Source organism: Cetorhinus maximus, chromosome 3, assembly GCF_964194155.1.
Source record: "Cetorhinus maximus chromosome 3, sCetMax3.hap1.1, whole genome shotgun sequence".
Lineage (NCBI taxonomy): Eukaryota > Metazoa > Chordata > Chondrichthyes > Lamniformes > Cetorhinidae > Cetorhinus > Cetorhinus maximus.
The window spans coordinates 196,962,375-196,983,088 of NC_135881.1; the positions used below are offsets into that span (position 1 = coordinate 196,962,375).

At 39.8% G+C, this 20,714-nt stretch overlaps 1 protein-coding gene across 2 annotated transcripts in view; it reads left to right on the plus strand.

Annotated features, from left to right (window-relative positions):
• cdyl (chromodomain protein, Y-like) overlaps nucleotides 1–9,737 on the plus strand; it is a 189,644-nt gene extending 179,907 nt beyond the window's left edge. For both annotated transcript variants that reach the window (XM_078539554.1, XM_078539555.1), the window contains 4 exons: nucleotides 1,520–1,692; nucleotides 3,508–3,718; nucleotides 7,041–7,184; nucleotides 8,071–9,737. In XM_078539554.1, the coding sequence (XP_078395680.1) occupies nucleotides 1,520–1,692; nucleotides 3,508–3,718; nucleotides 7,041–7,184; nucleotides 8,071–8,229 (687 nt within the window). In that variant the 3' untranslated portion in view covers nucleotides 8,230–9,737. The remainder of the gene's footprint in view (nucleotides 1–1,519; nucleotides 1,693–3,507; nucleotides 3,719–7,040; nucleotides 7,185–8,070) is intronic.
• Nucleotides 9,738–20,714: the final 10,977 nt, after the last annotated feature.

Consider the following 20,714-nt stretch of genomic DNA (forward strand, 5'->3'; position numbering starts at 1 on the left):
GTTTATCTTTGCCCTAATGGCCTGCAGCACAGAATCACTAACCTTCTGCCTTTTCAGGTCTACAGGGCTTCTCTTGAGCCCTCACTACTTGAAGCCTGCCAACTGCAGACCTTTTACTGCTTGGAGCCTCTTTCTTTGTCCTCTCCCTGATGGGTCCTACCAGTGGTCGTCTCCTCCCAGTGGCTCCTTTCCCAGCTCTTGCTCTCTCTCTCTCTCAAGACCTCTTCCTGTGTTCCCTCTTGTGGGACCGCTCCCTGTCCCGGGAATCTTCCCCTGTGGCACCCCACTCCTGGCCCCCCACCCCATGATTAGGTTTTCATGCAGTTTGCTTCCCACACAGGCGCACTGGCACTTGGCCTTGCCCAGAAGAACTCGAAATGCTATTTTGCGCATGCGCAGCCCATTCCCGATCTGTACATGCATGGAAACTCCTGGTCTATGTTGGGATTTGTAGTTCCTGGCTTCCGCTCAGGAATCAGGTAAGTTTGGATCTCTTAACATGCATTTATCATAAAGTTCCATGATTTCTCCCTCCTGTTATGAAACACAATAATGCTGTCCTCCCAAAAGTCATCAACAAACTAAAGTTATAACAGCCTGGCAGTCTTTAAGAACCCTCTTTCCTCTGATCTGACCCTCAGCAGACTCATTGATGGGCATTGCCACATGCTGTGTGAAGATTACAAGTGAGGAGGAATGAGGCTCTAACTGTCTACAATAAAATCTAAGGAAATAGAGATTTTGGGCTTTCTTCACTAGTACGCAAGCGGCTCAGGAAATATTATGGAATGCAATACTGTTTTGGGCCTTTTTTTGGGCTCTAGATTGAATCTTGTTTGAGAATTGTTAGGTTATCCAGAGATGCTACAAGTAAAGTGGGCATCAGAAGTTTCTCAAGTTCAGTGTATAAAGGTACAGTGTATTATGATACTGAGTTACACAGTAGATGCCGCCTTATATTCACTATAACTGATGGTTAGTATTGTTTTGCCTGCATCATATTCAACTGGTATTTTGGAATCCTGTCAGAATTTTTGCTGCTTTTTAAAAAAAATAGGCATTGGGCTTTGACATTTTCCCAGTGATGATCCCTCCACCCCTTTGTTGTGAAGAGGAGGAGCTGGAAGAGACTATATTTCTGGCACTTAGTGAGGCTGCACAGAAAATATTTGTTTCCCAGACTTAGAAAATTACCACAAAGTTTATGAGCCTAGACGGTCTTAAACTTCTCTGCATGTCACTACACCAGAAGGCTGCAGTTCTTGCCAGGAAATGCTTAACTGAAAATCCACAACTCATTTTCACCAGGAAGAAACAGTGCTGTTTGTACCAATCAATGTCATCATTGTCTTGAATTTCTTTCAACTGGATCTTCCAGGCACAAGTTATAAGTCTGTAGGCAAAAAAAGGAAGATTTGAATGTTCAATGTAATCTATGTAAGTGTTTCTGGGAGTAAAATTTTACAATAGTTGAAGTCAGTTAAGGTTGTTAATCATTTTTAAATTTTTTTGTTTGCAGGTTATGAAGGAAATGCAAAGTGCCCTGAACACTGCAGCAGCTGATGATAGTAAACTGGTTTTGCTGAGTGCTGTAGGAAGTGTCTTTTGTTGTGGTCTTGATTTTATTTATTTCATTCGACGATTAACAGATGACCGCAAAAGGGAAAGTATGAAAATGACTGAATCCATCAGGTATGCATTTCCCAGGATATAAACAAAAAATGCTGGAAGTACTCAGCAGGTCAGGCAGCAGCTGTGAAGCATCAACATTTCAGGCTGACAGCCTTTCATCAAAACTGGAAGAAGCTACAGATTTAATATTGAGCAGATTCAGAGCCAAATAGACTGGGAGGAGGGTTGGAAGGGGCATTGGGACGAAAAAATGAAATTATCTGTGATAGGCTGGAGGGCAGGATTTTTTAAATGTCAAAATGGTGATGCAAAGGAAAAGGATATAGTAATGAGACAAGTAAAGAAACACAAGATGTGTCCAGAGGAGGTGTAAATGGCAACAGCAAAGTCAATACCAGAATATTCTGCATGAGAAATGCGGTTGGTGATTATAACAACTTTAGATCATAACTACTGCTATTATCTCAAACAGCAAATGCTAATAATGGCTATTCTAATTCTTTACACCTCCGTTGGGCCTATCTTTTATCCCTCTCCATGTACCATTACCATCGTGACCTCCACCCTATCACAGACTTTTGTTCTTTCTACCCCTCTTCCACTTTCCCTGATTCTGCACTTGCTTAAAAACCTTTAAATCTGTAACTTTTTACCAGGCCTGATGAAAGGTCAACAACCTGAAGTGCTAACTCTGTGGGTAGAAATTTACAGTCCTCTGCCAGTGGGTCCATTGCAGGGGGGCACAAAAATTCCCAGGCAGCCTTCCTGCCACCCTGCTGCCTGCCAATGACCTGGCCACAAATTTAAGTGGGGCGGGTGAAGCCTAGGGCAGCCTGCCCACTCTCACTCCAGTTAAGATCCTTAAGTGGTCAATTATTGAAGCTGGTGGGAAGAGTTCAGGGGCAGGGGAGAAGCCTGGCAGTTCACCCTGCTCGGGCCTTGGGTGGGGTGGCAGGGGGGGTGGGGGGTGCCACCTCCTTCAAGCACACCTTTCCACATCAGGTGTCCCAGATGTGAGACCCACACACTTACCCTGATCCTGGTCTCTGGGACTTGGGAACTGCTTGTAACCCCAGATGTGGCCACTGCTGGGACTACAGGGCTGCTGGCAGAAGTCCTGTCTCCAGCCAATTAACCCCCTCTTCAGAGCATTAAATGGCTGTGGGGCTGCTGTGATCAGTGGGGATACTTTCCCTGCCAACTCTTCCTGCCCCACCATCTGAAATGCCACCTTCTGAAAGATCTTGCCTTGTTTCTGTGCAGAGCTGCCTGATCTGGAGGATGTTTGCAGCATTTTTCTGTTTTCCTTTCAAAGTTCCAGCATTCCCAGTATTTTGCTTCTATGTATGCACCTTCTAGGGATCCATTACATGACATTGTCATTGAGATTGTAAATTTCTCATTTTTTTAAAAAAAAGCAAATATAGTCAGTTAAAAATGCTTGGGTAGACATTGGAAAAATAATTGTTTTGAGCTAAGATTTCAGTACTATATTGTGAAATGAAACCATTAGGATTAGTTTGGCAGTTCTTTCAGATGGTTGGAAAATTTGAAGAGCTTTGTATGGAATAGTTTTTTCTTTAAAAATCCATGATCTGTAAAAGTCTAGATTTTGCGCGTGTGTGTGTGTGCATGAGAGAGATTTACAGAAGTAGACACAGGCTTAACCTCATGATTGATCTGTCCCATTAAAAGTCACCAATATTTTATACTTACAGATATCTGAGAGGTCTGTTGTGTAATATTATGCTAAATTTTGTTAACATTTAGGTTTGTGCCAGCGGTGCTTAAACTGATTTACTAATAGACACTAAATTTGCATGTATCTGCAAACTACTAATAGACAGACTGAAGATTTTTTTCTTTTTTTTTAAGGAGTTTTGTCAATACGTTTATCCAGTTTAAGAAACCAATCATAGTAGCCGTGAATGGTCCTGCAATTGGCCTTGGAGCTTCCATTTTACCTCTTTGTGATGTGGTGTGGGCTAATGAGAAAGCATGGTTTCAGACTCCTTATACTACTTTTGGACAGACTCCAGATGGATGTTCATCGCTGACATTTCCCAGAATTATGGGGTTAGCTTCTGTAAGTTGTCATTTATTCTCCAACCATCAAAAGTACTGTGCATATGCTCTGAAAAATGTTGAAACTTTCAGTAAAAAGCATTCAGAGGTAACACCATTCAGCACTTAGGTGGGTTTTCAGGAATGCAGAGTGGAAGCTCATGGTTGATACCTGATCACACTTTGACAGACTTAGCCTCCACACATACTCCTCTTTAAGCTAAAAGGACCCTCCAGGTGGGTAGCTGTCACACTTTTCTTTTATTATTAAATGTTAACATTTTGACATTGTTGTTAGCTGTAAAATTGAGCATCTTTTTGAGGCTAGCTGAATCAAACGTTTTGAAAGGAACAGACTACAGAGAAATGCCTGAGCTTATCCAATATTAACCATGCAGATTATCAATAGAAACCATCCTTGAAATATTTACTAGCTGCCACAAACTTGCTTCAGGAAAGGGAGTTGAGTGTCTTCGCAGTACTTTGTAATTTTGAATCGGCTCTAATATCTTCAAAATAGTCAAGAACATACATAGTAATAGCTTGCATTTATAGAGCCATTTTAATGTCAAAAATTGACCCAAGGTGCTTCAGAGTTGAGGGAAAATGGCCTCTGGGCCAAAGGAGGAGATATTTTAGATTTTGATCTCTAAAATTTCTATGGCTATAGACCTGGGATCTAACAACACATTTCAGGGATTTTGGACAGGAAATGGAGGTTGGAGACAGAGCAACAGGACAAAGGCATTGGGCATTTTCTTTTGAGGGGGCAATGATAGCGACATTGAAAGGAGAAAGGGAACCACTTTACAATATCGTTATCCTTGAGTGACTGTTGGTTTGCACTGATTGAACAGCTTTGTTCTTATCCAACTGACTACATTAATGATGGATAATGCAAATAAACCTCTAACATCAGACATTCTAAATTAACCTCAAAACCCAGTTCTACACTCTGTCTCCAACCTCCATTTCCTGTCCAAAATCCCCAAAATGTGTTGTTAGATCCCAGATCTATAGCCATAGAAATTTTAGAGATCAAAATCTAAAATATCTCCTCCTTTGGCCCAGACGTCATTTTCCCTAACTCTGAAGCAGTATACAAGTTGATATTATTGTACTTCCTTGAGCTGGAAACTTTGATATCCAAACTTTTCTCTGTTGTCCAACATTATGCTTCACTATTGGATCATCAAAATAAACTTGGCAAATCAGTATTATGCCTCTGGGGCAATAGCTCTTTCAAGGAGTTGGAGACTGTGATCCTTTTAACATGCATGGAATTATGGATAGAAATATTAAATATAAGTTTTCATGCTACTGTACCTCTGCAAAATGTAAAGCCCATATCTTCAGCTTGTTGGCCCAGACCTAAATTTATGCTGTTAGGATCAATCTACTCCTGTTATCTTAATATATTTCCTCTTAATTCCTTTCCACCTTAGCTTATTCACCTAGAAAGGTGACAGCAGTATGGAAAGTGAGAGGAAACCACTTACGTCATCTTATAGTTCTTGGGTGACAGCCCTCCTTCCCCATCTTGGATCCAACTAGCAAATGATTCCAGGGTTTGTAACCACCTCTACTCAACACAGAAGTTTGCCCCATCACTGTAAAGATGAATTTCCAGATGAGCTTAAAATTTTCCTTCAATAGTTTTGAGTCTATTTTCCTTTGTACTACTGATTAGTAACTAGATTGCATATCTGTTTTTCTATAAATGTTCACTACCTTATATAACATGCTGGAGTGTCATCTAGAGTTATCAGTGTTTTAACTCATTGGTGACACTTGCCCATCCCTCTGGGAGCCCCTCTGAAGATGTTTCCTTCTTAGTTCTGTGATCTGCCAATATTTTGTAGAGATTTGCAGTAGTCATCCAAAGTTAAAATATAGTTTTTCTAAAAATTGAGCCTAATAATTTAAAAATTTCTATTTTGAAGGAGTCAAACCTTTTCTCATCTCTCTCCAAAGCAGTCTCAATACCTTGCCATATTTTACTAAATTCAAACCATGGCCGATCGGAGTGGTGTTGTAGAATTAGTGAATAACATAACAGTATATACTTGCATAATGTTGATTGTTGTATCTGACTTGTGACATTTTGTGATATTTTATCAATAATCGTATTTCATGGTAATCAACGAGAAAGAATCCTGTTCCTTTTTTTTAGGTAGGCAGTGCTTGATAGTTTCACAGAAGCTGTTTTATACATTCTTTTAATAGAGCGAGTTAAATATAATACAGTTTCTCCCATGACTGCTTTTAACTGCTATTTTTAGAGATAGTAAAAAGACCAATACTATTATTTATCTATATATTTATCATTTGCACTTGGACAAGTACGAGCTGATCAGAGAGTCAGCAAGGATTTGCAAAGGGCAGGTCATGTCTGACTGATCTGGTTGAATGTTTGGGCAAATTCACTAACTGTCAGATCATCATTAACCATCTATTCACTCCTCTTCCTTCTGCTTTTTAAAGAGTGTGCCCTTCTCTCTCCTTGCCTCCTCCCTGCCCCACTGTTCCCAATTATTCCTCACTAAAATATAAGCCTATAGTTCTGGATGTTCACTCATAGTTTGTGAGGTAGAACTTAATTTAAGAACTTTAGTTAATTGTTCAACCTCCTGTTAGCTAAATCTTTTTATTATATTATTTGCCTGCATAGCAATCATTGAACTACAGAAATAATGATTTGAGAAGTGTCAATGTGATGTTAAACAATTGAAGATTTTATTGTTTAATAATGCATTTTCCTGTCCCCGCCCCTTTTTCTTTTTAGAAACTGATGTCACAAGTTTGTCCCTTTCAGCTTGGGCACTGGGGTGTGAATCCATTTGATTAAAGCTACTGCTTTCTATGCTACCTATTAGAGACTTGTATGAAATAAATTTGAAAGTGGAAATTTTGATGCATTTGGGCAGGGTGGTTCCTGAGCTTGCATTATCTATTGATGGGTGAGCAGTGTCTTAATGGTGCTTCATTGCATGTTCATATACAGGCCAGTTTGGTACATTTGTGACCAAGTTAAAGTAGATTTATACTTTGTTTGGTATCTGCGTGTCCTGTCAGAAAGAGAAAAGACCACTGACCTATATAATCCTTATTTTTAAAAAAATGACATTATTGAAAAAAAACATTTTTCCAATCTGACAAAGACACCCTTCCTTTCTGTATTAATGACACCCATGCATTTTGTGATATTTTGAGCTATCTTATGTTGTGTAGATGTGCAAGGCCAATATGGAGTAAAGGAGAAATGTCATATGTGCGTTGTTTATTCAGGCAGTGTTGGTTAGGATTGTTTTCCATTTGTGCTAAGGTTTTGTTTTTTGTTACAGGCGAATGAAATGCTGTTTAGTGGACGAAAGTTGACTGCACAGGAAGCATGTGCAAAAGGATTGGTATCACAGGTTTTCTGGCCTGGAACATTCAGTCAGGAGGTTATGGTCCGCATTAAGGAACTAGTCGCGTGTAATTCCCTTGTAAGTCAGGAACTGTAACTTTCAGTATTGCTCAGTATGCAGCTCTCTTATGGTCAGTAAAATGCAGCATTTTACTTCAGAATTCATGGTCCTTGAAGATGTATACATTTTATAAAAGAGCTGCGGTTAATAGCATGCATTTAACAATTCTTTGTGTGTAATATATAGTAAAAGATTACTGATGTGTAGAAGAATGCTTCTGCTAACTAATGTAAAGTGACATTGGTAAATATCAGTGGAATGTTAGTTAAGGATGCAATCAGTAATAATCCTAACCATTCACTATAATTTTATATAAAAATTTCATGTAGACCAGAATTCACTACAATTGTGGAACATTTTTTTGTCATTGGTCATTAATTAATTAGTGTGCACCTTGCCCAAAACAAACCAGTTCTCTCTCTCTTCCTTATTTTCCACCATTTATGGACACTCAGTAATTTGCAAACTCCCCTGAGAGTATAGGGGACTGTAATGTTACCAAGATGGAATGCAGCCCCTTTCTAAAGTTTGATCTTGCAACTGAACCAAGAACTGACTAAGCATACTAATAGAAACTAATCATTTTGTTCAATTGACTGTCCTGAACAGTGGACACTTGCCTTTCTTGCTGTGACTGAATTCCTTTGTTCCATGTGATTTCAGACTTGGCCACCTGAATCCCACGTTCAATTATAGCTGCAAGCTCAAACTTAGTTGCCTATGATAAGTTAGTTAACTGTCCTACTGATCAGACTTTCATTGTTTTCTTCTGGATTGACTCTCCAGAGTTGCCTAATATGTTGCAGCCAGTTGAGTTATTGGAGCCAGTTGACTCCATAAGTTCCCTTTTACATTTGACAAAATAATGATATAGCCCTGAAAGGAATCTGTTTGCATCATCTAGGTACTTGAAGAATCCAAAGCTCTCATCAGAAATGCCATGAGGGGGGATTTGGAACAGACCAATGAAAATGAATCTGATGTTCTGAGGAAAATCTGGAGCTCTTCTCAGGGGATGGACTCTATGCTGAAATACCTACAGAAGAAAATTGATGAGTTCTGAATATGTGCTTTGTCATTGGAAAATTCTTTCCTGCTGGGTTGTCCATGTTGGCCCTCATTTAAAAATAGAGGGATGGGAGAAACTGTAGAAAGACAAATTCTCAAGTCGCATCTACTCAGAAGCTGAGGAGCAAAGGCTGGACAATGGAAGCTGAAGATCTCAACTAGTACTGTATTGTCATCATTCAAAATGACGACAGAAAAAGCTACAAGGGTATAATGATTGGTGTGCACTACCAAACTTTTCAGTTCTTTGTTTATCTAGTGGCTTTTGTCCTTTGCGATTACTGCACTGTATGTTACTATGCTTTCCAAATACAAATGCAATAGGTGTTTGTGACAGGGAAGCTTGAAAAAACACTCAGCTTAAAAGAGGGGGAGGAAAGAAAGACGGGTAATAACCAGCCTCCTCCTCGCTGCCAGAGAGTATGTAAGGCTGGTTTAAATTAAAAATAAACACTCTCAAAAAAAACCTGAAAGGTCATAGGTATCTAGTTTGGGGAGAGGATTACAAATACCTCAACAATATAAAAAAGAACAAAAGACACGTCTAGTTTCTGACAGTGGATCTAGTGTCTAACATGAATCCTTAAGTCTATACATATCCCTTTGAAGAGTCTATGTGTACATGTTAAATGTGCTCAGGAGGTGTGTAGTAAATGTTTGACCCAGTTCCGGAACATATTAGTACATTATTATTCAATAAGCATGAAGAAACCACTGGCTCTTTAAGAAAAACTTGCCTTGCAGTATTAGTGATTCTTTGTGAATCTAATATAAAATAAACAACATAAGTTAAAGATTAGTTTTAGTGTTTTTAAAGTGTAAGCTTTTTTCCTCTTTGTTTTAATCAGCTATAAATGTATACTTCGTTTCTGGGTGAAAGCGATAAATTATAGAAAGAGCTTGTGTTTTCTTTGCCATTTAAATTGATATATTACACCAAAAAATGCTTTATGTATTCATAACGATGGTTTTAGTACCACTTTAGAAACATTTTCTTAATTTAATAAGTTAAAAAAAATTCCTTTTGGCACACTATTCAAAGCAAAACTCCTTCCAAAAACTACCTTAAAAGTAGGTGATTCTTGTGTCAGCTTATTTTATGATACACTATGCGGTATTCTTAACAGTGCCCCTGTAAATAGTATTGTGCATTCCTTCTAGGAGTGGTTACTAATTCCTGTTTGCAGATGTCTCACTGGATATAGATATCTGCATTTGCAATCTTCTCTGAATGTATGAATGGAAATTAAATCTTATTTTTGTACAGTTTATTTGTTTGTACTTAGGAAATGATCACCTCCCCTTCCCAGTGGAGAGCTGTACATTGTGTAAATCTGCCTTTACTTTGGATTGGTACAGTATTTTTGCATCTGTGGGACCTACTTTTGTTCAGTAGTTTAAACTATATTATAAACTGTACAATCTGTAAAGTTTTATAGGTTAATAATTAAAATGAGCTGTGAAAAAATCTGGGTAAATAAAACTAATATTTCATATTCAAAAGTGCAGCAAAATTGTAACACTTTTGTGTGCTGTTCATGCTTGACTTTGTGTCCCTACCTAAATATGCATGTACATACATTGTTAATTGTAAGGTAACAGTTTTGAAAACTTTCAACATATGAAGTTTGAAAATTGTTAAATAACCAGGGCACAAAAGTTCTTCCTGTACCACATATTTTACAACAGTCAAGCTTTGGGAAAATAAAACCCACAGACTGCACTTTCAGCAAATATGTGGTTGGTACACATGTACACGGAGGAGCAGTTGTTCGCTTTGTAGAGGCATCATTATGGAGAGGTATTGGATTTTCATTTTAATAATTGAGCATGCTCATATATTGGAAATAATATTGGGTCTGATTATAACCCATTCACTTATACAGAATTAAAATTGGTTGCATAATTTGGAAAGTTATTTGTAATTTTCCCTTTAGGCAAATAGCATGAATTGAATATTTCTATATATTCTAAGAATCAGCTAAACTTGCTATAATTAAATTCTGTAATTAAAATTTCAGATTTTTAATTTATATTTTGATTGCAATATCCAAAGACTACTCTGGTAAGTATTCAAATGTATTTTGGCATTAGGATTTTAATTTTTTTATTACAATAAGACCACTATTTATTGTGAAATAAAAGCTATTCTCAATGAAGGCAAGATTATGATCTAAATTAATATTGCCTAGGTGTGTTCAGCATGAAACCATATTGAGTAAATTAATACTTTGGGTGTTAACCAGGCCTACCAAAAACAACTGCAACTGTGTCACTTTGAAGTATTATTGTGGATAATGTAATAAGAGTATTAATGTTTTTTGAATGAGATGCTGCCTTTAAAATGAGATGTTGCATCAAACCTACCTGCTTATTTGCACAGATGTAAAAACAAAATTCATGAACTACTCTGAGAACAGCATGGGAGTTCTATTGACCTGACTATAATATAATCCTCAACCACCACCTTCTGAAGGGCAATTAAGGATGGGCAATAAAGATGCCCACACAAATTTAAAAAAAATAAAAGAATTTTTAAAAATCACCACCAAAGCAGTACCTGCAGCTTGTGCAACTTAGGCTCAGAGTTGCTGAGCTGCAGACATTGTGGAGCATCACGGAGGAGGAGAATTGGTCAGTGGTCAGGAATAGGAGGGTGTGGTTGCGAGCCAGGCAGGTATCAGGAACCAGCATGTAGTGATGGAGGAGCTTCGCCCCTGACTTTCTCCAATTGGTATGAGGTGCTTCCTACTTCCTGAGAAGTACTGCAGTGTGGATGAGCAAACTGACCGTGGCACCATGGTGCAGGATTCCATTCAAGTGGGGGGAGCAAAAAGGAACACGGTAATGATAGGAGATAGTATAGTCAGATGGATAGATACTGTTCTCTGCAGCTGCGACTGAGAGCTCCAAAGGTTGTGTTGCCTGCCCAGTGCTTGGGCTAAGGACCTATCCTCAAAGCTGGAGAGGAACTTGGAAGGGGGAGGATTCAGTTGTCATGGTCCATGTGGAAACCATTGACATAGCAGAATATCATTCCTGGTTCTACCTAAGAAATTTTGAGGAGTCAGGGAGCAAATTAAAACACAGAACATTAAAGGTAATCGTGTATGCATTATTACCTAAGCCATGTGCCAGCTGGTATAGGGTCAAGTAGAAAATGAAAAAGCATGGCTCAAAGACTGGTGTGGGAAAAATGGGCTTTGATTCATGGGGCACAGGCATCAGTACTCTGGGAGTTGGGGGGGTTGGGTACGGAGGGAGCAGTTCCGTTGAGATGAGCTCCAGTTAAACTGGGCTGGGATCAATGTTCTGGCCAATTGTATAACTAGGGTCATGGATAGGGCTTTTAAACTAAAGGGTATGGGGTGGGGTGGGTTTTGGTGAAGGGCGATTTAGAGATCCAATGGGAAACAATGGAACAGAGTAGCAATGTAGGTAAAGACGAGCATTGTGGGACAGGGAGGAACATTGTGTGTCAGCAAATAAAGTCATTGCTTATAAATTCACTTAGGGGATGTGGGCATCAATTGCCCATCCCTAATTGCTCTTGAGAAAGTGGTGGTGAGCTGCCTACTTGAGCTGCTGCAGTCCCTGTGGTGTAGGTACACCCACAGTGCTTATAGGGAGGGAGTTTCAGAATTTTGACCCAGTGACAGTGAAGGAACGGCGATATATTTCCAAGTCAGGGTGGTGAGTGGCTTGGAGGGGAACTTCCAGGAGGTCGTGTGTCCATGTATCTGCGGCCCTTGTCCTTCTAGATGGTAGCAGTCATGGGTTTGGAAGGTGCTACCTAAGGAGCCTTGGTGAGTTTCTGCACTGCATCTTGTAGATGGTACACACTGCTGCCACTGTTTGGTGGTGGTGGTGGAGGAAGTGAATGCTTGTGGAAAGGGTGCCAATCAAGCAGGCTATTCAATCAGGAGGTGAGTTACTCACTGCAGGATTTCCAGCCTCTGACCTGGTCTTGTAGCCACAGTATTTATATGGCTAGTCCAGTTCAGTTTCTGGTCAATGGTAACCCCTAAGATGTTGATAATGGGGATTCAGTGATGGAAATGCTATTGAATGCCAAGGGGATGATGGTTAGCTTCTTGTTGAAGGTGGTCATTGCCTGACCCTTGTGTGGCATGAATATTACTTGTCACCCCAAGCCTGGATATTGTCCAGTTTTTGCTGCATTTGGACAGGACCTGCTTCAGTATCTAAATGGTGCTGAACATTGTGCAATTATCAGCAAACATCCCCACTTCTGACCTTATGATTGAAGGAAGGTCATTGATGAAGCAGTGGAAAATGGGTTGGGCCTAGGATACTACCCTGAGGAACTCCTGCAGTGATGTCCTGGAACTGACATGATCGACCTCCAACAACCACAATCCTCTTCCTTTGTGCTAGGTATGACTCCAAGCAGTGGAGAGTTTTCCGCTTGACTCCAGTTTTGCTAGGGCTCCTTGATGACACTCTCGGTCAAATGCTGCCTTGATGCAGGGAATAGTAGTAAAAAAGTGAAATTAGAGGTTCTTTATCTGAATGCACAAAGCATCTGCAATAAGATAGATGAATGAGTGGCACAAATAGAGGTAAATTATATAGATTTAATAGCCTTCTCAGAGACATGGTTGCAAAGTGATCAAGGTTGGGAAACAAATATTCCAAGATACACAATATTTCAGAAAGACAGAATGGCAAAGGAGGAGGGGTAGCCCTGATAGTAAAGGATGACATAATGATAGCATTCAGAAAGGACCTGGCTGTAGAAGACCATGAAGCAAAATCAGTGTGGGTGGAAATTGGGAATAGCAAGAGTCAGAAAACACTAATGGGAGTAGTCTGTTGATACCCTAATAGTTATATTGTTCGACAGAGCATTAAATTTTTAAAAAAGGAGCTTATAACAAAGGCAATGTAATGATGTGGGGGTCTTTAACCTTCATATAGACTGGGACAATCAAATTGGCAAGACTGGTCTTGAGGATGAGTTTGTGGAATGTTTTTGTGACAGTTTCCTGGAGCAATATGTTGTGGAACTGACTAGGAATAATGCTATCATAAAACTAGTATTGTGTAATGAGGCAGGGTTAATTAGTAATGTCATAGTTTTTAAAAAAAAATTACTGGAAAATAGAATTCAGTGGTGTTATTACTATGTTAAGTTTGAAAGTGACATACTCCAATCACGAACAAGAATCTTAAAGCCAATTATATGGGTATGAGGGAAGCATTGAGTCAATAGACTTAACTGGTATGGTGCTAAATGAACAGTGGAAAACATTTAAAGAAACAATACATTCCATTGAAAAACAAAAACTCAGTAAGAAAGACCCATCTGTGGTTCACTCAGGAAGTTAAGGATAGTGTTAGATCAAAAGAAAAAGCTTATGATATTGCAAAGAATAGTAGTAAGTCTTGTTATGATCTAGTTAGGGACCTGTAACTTTCAAGCAAACAAAATAAACTTTACAAAGTCAGCAAAGTAAAACAATTTACAATACCTATCCTGTAATTAACATTCTTGTAATTAACATTCAGAATTAATATGATTTAACAGGCAAACTATGGTTGAACACACCATTCTGCACACTAAATGGCAGATGTGACCAAGACATCCCATAGATTTCTCAGCAACTCACCCAGGTATCAGTGAGCAGTCATACAATCTTGTTAAAACTGTCTCCCTCACAAGGGATTTCAACTCTTGACTTGAAGATCTAACCTCTGAATTCACTGAAAAGCCCCTCTGACTTGGACTGTCTGAATGACTGCTCAGTTCCTGATGGTTTAACCTCTTCTCCTGAGACTGCATTCTATGGGATTCACAAAGGCGCACTCCCGCTCTAATTACCAGCACACTTCCAATTCTTTCACAGACCACTAGCTTCACGAAGCTTGCACTTTGCCTGGGTTTCTCTGAACTCCAATCTCATGGCTGCATCGAGCTATAAATGGCTTCCAGGGTTTCTGAGCCCTAACCCTCTCCAGCATGGAACCAGTGACCTACCACCACCACCTCAGCTCCCCAGGACTTCTCCTGAGCCCTAACTATCTGGAATCTGCTAATAGCTCCCTGGGCTTTTCTGTGAGCTGTGAACCACACAAGGCCCAAACCGCAACTAAGCACCTCCCCAGCAAATGCACAGATAAATTGAAACCGGGGAACCTTCTTAAGCTCCGCCCACCTCCATGACAACATAGCCTTCTGGGTTCACTGAATGCTTTTAAACTAATTTAACTCTTAACTCGTGAAACAAAACATCTCTCTGGACTATGTTATGAAAGCCAACTTACCTTCTCTGGAAGAGCAGAGGTCAAGAGCTCCAATTCCCAACAGACTTCAGAGTTTCCACATATGCATGGACTGGGAGCGGGCTGTCCCTGTGCAATTCAGCATTAAGTTGGACTGAGAGTGGGCCAAGCATGCCTGCGCAGAAAGGGAAAACGACACAAAAACTGAGGTCGTGACCAGGAGTGGGGCACCAATGCACATAAGTGTCCCAGGCAGGGAACAGAGAGAGGTCCAAAAAGAAAGGAGTCCCAGACAGGAGGCAGAGACAGATCCCAGTTAAGTTGAGGGAAAAAGAAAGGAACTGAGAAAGAGGCTCCAGAGAAAGGGTTGCAGTTGGCAGATTTTATGTTGTGAGGGCCCAGGAGAAACCCTGAAGATCCAAGATGGCAGCAGAAGGTTGGTAACTCCATGCTGTGGGCCATTAGGGTGAAATTACTCCTTTGAGTAGTAGTCCTCTGCTCAGTGCGGCCGAAGAGCTGAATTGTGCTTGCGAGTTAGTGCCCGAGTGTATACTCGGGAATCCAGGGCAACCGAATTCCGGGAGATGAAATTGAAAGCCTGGAAGGTGGGCCAGCATTGATGCCATTCGAGTTGCAGCGACTTTTGGAGAGAATTGCAAGGTTAGATTTTCAAAGGTGAAGTCTGGAATCCCAGAGAGAGAGTTTCAACAAGATTGGTTGACTCAGTGTTTATTGACGTCTAGGTGGGTTGTTGAGAAATCTGTGGACTCTGTCTTGGTTGCATCTGCTATTTATTCTGCAGTGTGGTGTCCCTAACTAGATCTTACCAAAAACTTGGGAGTCCAGGATCATAACAACTGCATTTCTTTGCAAGCAGTGTGGGCATCACGAATCCAGCTCTTAAGCTAAGTAAGCCCACCTGCTGTTTTAAGATCTTGCCTTTCTAGCTATTACCCCATTAAGTCAACATGGCTTCCACCTTTTAAGCGTAATAGACTCCAAGCTGCTTTAGTTGCATTTATCCCATTTTCTGCAGTTAAACTGCAATCTTCTAGATCTAAAAATTACCTCTAAAATATTAACATGAACCATGAACTAGATAGTTGAGGGCCACCAAAAAATTGATATAAAGGAAAAATAGAATATGAGTAAACTAGCCAGAAATATTTTTTTTAAAAAACTGATTGCAAGAGCTTTTCTAAGTATACAAAAAGGAAGAGAGTAGCTAAAGTAAATTTGGTCCCTTTGAAGCAGAGGCAGGAGAAATCATCATGGGGAATAAGGAAAGGGCAGAGGCATTGAACAAATATTTCCTGGTGGCAGGTTAAGATGCAGAGGTTAAGTCAGCAACATGTTTGTGGTATGTTGGGCTGTGTGCTGTCCTGTGGCAGGTTCCCACTTGCAATATATTTGCATGCCATGAATACTCATTAACGTAAAACTCTTTTAAAATGTTTTAACCTTCAAGATTAAGTCAGCAGCGCACCAGGTAATACCTTAGTTACCAGGAATGTAAGGGGAATGGAACAGAATTTCAACTGGAAAACTCAGAACTAGGTTTCTGTCTGCAGTGATTATTTTAGCAGTCTCAATTCTGCCCATGGTCTAACTTTTGGGTAACTAAGTTATCATTTGTAGGCCTTAACTGGGCATGTAATTGGGCTGCAGATAAGTTAGTAAGAGGCACCATATTGTGTGGATTAACAGTTGTTAAGCTTGGAGTTAGTGGGTTGGTAAGTAGTTGTCATTCCTAGATTAACAAACATCCATAGATTTTGTGCTATGAGCTGAGCTCATGTCTAGCTCTCTCTTTCTGATGTATTGTGACAAATCATTTAGGTTTCTGCTTCCTAATATATTCATGTAAAATTTGGCCAGTGCAATTTTTGCTCCTATTAAATTTGACATTCTTTCAGATGAAATGTAGATAGTTTCTAAATATCATACATTGCTCAAAAACTGTGGAACTCTGTCTCATCAGCTGTTGATGAATCCCTGCAAGTTATGAGACCAGAGATTATAAATGGTCCCAATTTGTTTTCCCTGATGCTCTCTACATTAGTCCATTAGAGGTTTATTTAACAGTGTGGTGTAGCAATTCGTAGATTTCTATTGTCACAGGCAGTTTGTGTTTCTTGACATAAGTTGTTGATCCAGTGTTTATTTGCCCAGTATCTCCCTATCTTTTGCACGGCTGTGTTGGCTACTTTCGAGTCATGCAGTTTTTTAGTTGTTGGGTTTATGTTGTGCATCATGTAGGCTTTGTGTTTTGCATAAATTACATGTGCCATCTCAGTTGAGTCAGTTTCAACCCAATCCTTATTGCGAGTTCTGCTTTCACCAAATTATGCTGCTTCATGAGTTTAGTGACTTCCAAGCTTCATTAATAGCAGCATCATCGTTTCCTGGTAAATCTTTGTTGGGTAGCGATCATTCTGGTGACAGCACTTGGTGCTAGTTTTTGGCATTTTTACTTGTGCAAGGAATGTTGATGCATGGCGGATCGTCAAGTCTGTGAAACTTTCAGGGGTGCACCTTGACTCTGCAACTGACGAGACTGATCAATGTCACAATCTGCACTGTGGTAGGTGCGGGTGTGGAGAACACTGACCAGATCCTGCCTTCTTGCGATGGCCAGGTCCATGACCAGTTGGTGCCAATGTCCAGACATGGGCGACACCATATACCTTGTGGCAATGAAAGAAGGTGTAAGTAACAGAGTTAATTCAGTGCACAAAGCTATCCTGAAACCATCAGGAGATATTTATGAATATCTCTGAACCCTCAGAATGAAATGTCTTCAAACAGTGAGCCAGGATGTGGCTAATCCACCCAAGACCAGTGCCTTATTTGGAAGAGGAATGGCAACTGAGAGGAATCACATGGTAAAGCAGCTATGTTTGTCCCTTTGTAATCTTTAAGTGCAGAAAGTAAGACACAGCAGCAGCAGAAAAGGCAGCAACACCTATGCCTTAAGAGCTGGAGGCTATAACATCATAAGGTCTCCAGGCCTGTTCCTTTTCAGGTCTACCAATACAGCCAACTGACCTCCTGGTAATGAGACTACAAGCAACTAACTTCATGATCTGCTGAAAGTTGATCCCTTCAAGAGAATCCTGAAACAACTTTGGTATATAAATTTGGTTATTGAATTCACCTAGACTACCCTTCAGGAGTGAAGACGTCTTCTTCATCAGGCCTGTAACATGTGTTTTCAGAACAAGACAATCACATAAATTATGAGCCAATCTTGTGCTTATAACCTATAAAAGTGCACTGTTCTCTTCAATTGCACATTCCTTGAAAATGTTTGTGTATGAGACTTTATTTTTCTCTTTATTCTTTCAGAGGATGTGGGTGTCACTAGCAAGGCCAGAATTTGGTGCTCATCTCTGACCTTCAACAGAGTGGTTTGCTAGGCCATTTCAGAGGGCAGTTAACCATATTGCTGTGGGTCTAGAGTCACATGTGGGCCAGACCAGATAAGGATGGTAGATTTCCTTCCCTAATGAACATTGGTGAAACAGATGGGTTTTTACAACAATCAAAATGATAGCTTCATGGTCATCAGTACTGAGACGAAGTGAAGTCCTTCTCAAATGCTGAGACAAGGACAGAAGGATAAACAAACAAGTGTACAAGGAAGGCAACAATCAACTTGTACAAGATCTTAAGTAGACTGCAGTTGGACTATTGTGTACAGGCTTGAGCACATTGTTTTTGGATGAATATAAAAACAATCGGAAAGGTGAAATTTATATTCACTGGAATATTAATGGATGAGAGCTCAGAATTATGAAAGAGAGTGAGAAATTAGTGCTCAATCTTCCACCATTCACTGCACTGTCTACCTCCTGCTCTTCCTATGCCCTACTATGCAGCTTACAGTCCAATTCTGCTCCAATCTTATCTCTTATTCATAGACATGGGCTTTGCTGGCAAAGCCAGCATTTATTGTCACTCACTAACTGTCCTTGAGAAGATGGTAGTGAGCCACCTTCTTGAATCACTGTGGTCTGGATGTTGAAGATATGATCTATTTAAAAGGGGGAAAAAAATGTTTTTTGTCTCTCCTGTAGCCTGAATCATCATTGTATTATTGACTCACCGCCAGCTTTCATTTCCTTTACCGTGAATTATGACAACCTCCTCCCTTATCTACAGAAATAAGTATTGTTCCAATTATATGACTATGAGTAATGCATATAATGCCTACAGGTAGTTAGGAAGTACTCTAGCTAGAACACAGGCAGCAAGGTTTCTTCAGCACAATTGACAAACACTCCATCTTTGCCAATTGCACACTAGTGCAGACTTCAAGAGGATGTAAGCAGGTGAAATGGACATAAACATGCCAGATGAAATTTGATGCAGGAACATGTGAAGTGATACATGTTGTAGGAAGAATGGAATTCTTTACTTTTTTTGCTTTCGAACTCTTAATAAAGTGATGTTAAACCTTTACAAAACACTGGTTTCATAAAGCTCAGCTGAAGTACTATGTTCAAATCTGGGCACTAGACTAGGAAGGATGTCAAGATTATAGGAGAGTGTGCAAAAGAGATTTACTAAAATGGAGCCAGGATTATGTAAAGATACTGGAAAAGCTTGTGTTGTCTCCTTAGGTGAGAGAGGATTGGATAAGGCTGTTCAGAATCATGAATAGTTTTGACAGAGCAAGTAAAGAAAAACTGTTTCCTGTGGCAGAAGGGTTGATAACCAGAGGTAATTATCAAAAGAAAGAGGTGTTACAGGAACACTTTTACACAGCAAATTGTTATGAACTGGAAGGCATTACCTGAAAGGGTGGAGGCAGGAAATTCAATAGGAACATTCAAAAGAGAATTAGATAAATACATGGGAAAAATACAGGATTATGAGGAAATAGCTGGGGAGCAGGATTAATAAAATAATCCTACCGAAGAGCTAGCACAGGTACAGTTAACCAAATGGCTTATCATTCTACGATCCTATAGCTTACCTCCTCCAGTCACTATTGAAATATCATGCAGGAAATGAAAAGCCTGTTCTGCTTACATCTTTAGTTCTGATACTGCCCTGCAGCTTCCTGAAATGGAACTGTATTACTGAAGTTGTTGGTTGCCAAATACTTCCCAAAACAAAGCATAGAATCTGAACAGTAACTATTTACTGTAGAACATAACTATATACAGATATACAAGACAGTAGGCTTCGTATATGAATCCCTTTACATCATCATGCGGGCAGCATTGTTTCCCCAGTCCCACATTAACCCTTTCAGTCCTGAACACCCTAATACTACATATATCGCACATCACTGTTAAAAAGGATAAAAACCTCTAGTGTTTATAGTGCTTTCTGCGACCACCAGCTGTCTCAAAGTGCTTTACAGCCAATGAAGTGCTTTTGAAGTATAGTCACTAGTTGTAAATTATCACCTTTGGGAATTCAACTCCAATATGTTGCACAATATGTACTGTAGGACATTAAAATCAACCATATAGCAAAGTATAAAAGTTCCATGACGAAGATGATAGTTTGCATGTATTGAGTAACATGTCACCTAATTCCCTTGCAGCTACTTGTATGACTCATTAAATTCAGAAATTTTCAAACTCTCTCTATGTGACTTGTCTTTTGAAAGGTCAACTTCATTTTCTTACCCCTGAAGCTATTATACAGTGACAGTCCACTTCTAACCCTAACAAAATATACAAACACAATACCCATTAGTTTCCATTGCAATCACTCATGACTTAATGAACATCACTATGTGACCGCTACCACGCAGGCCTTTAGTGGTCATGTAATGTCATCTTGCATGGTTTGCTGCTGCCAAGCTAGCACTTCATCCACATATACAAATACAGCAGTCAGTAAAGTGTGATATCCTGGAATGGGTTAGGGGCCAAAATCACTCCTGTTCCTCCATGGTTGCTTCGGTGGTTACATTTTTATTACAATTAAGAAGGCATCTAAGGCATTTAATAGGCACGTAACAGTCCCTGCACTAATTGATTTTTTTTTAAAATCACTAACCTGAGTGGTCTAGGTCTAGCAGAGGGTTCAGGCTGTATGTAGGTCATGCCAACAGCCAATTATTTGCATGACCAGCAATATTAGGGTAGTTGAAGTCTCCAACTATTACTGCCCTATTGTTTTTGCACTCAGAAATTTGCCTACACATTTGCTCTTTTAACTCCCTTCCACTGTTTGGGGGTCTATAGTACACTCCGAGCAATGTGGTTGCCC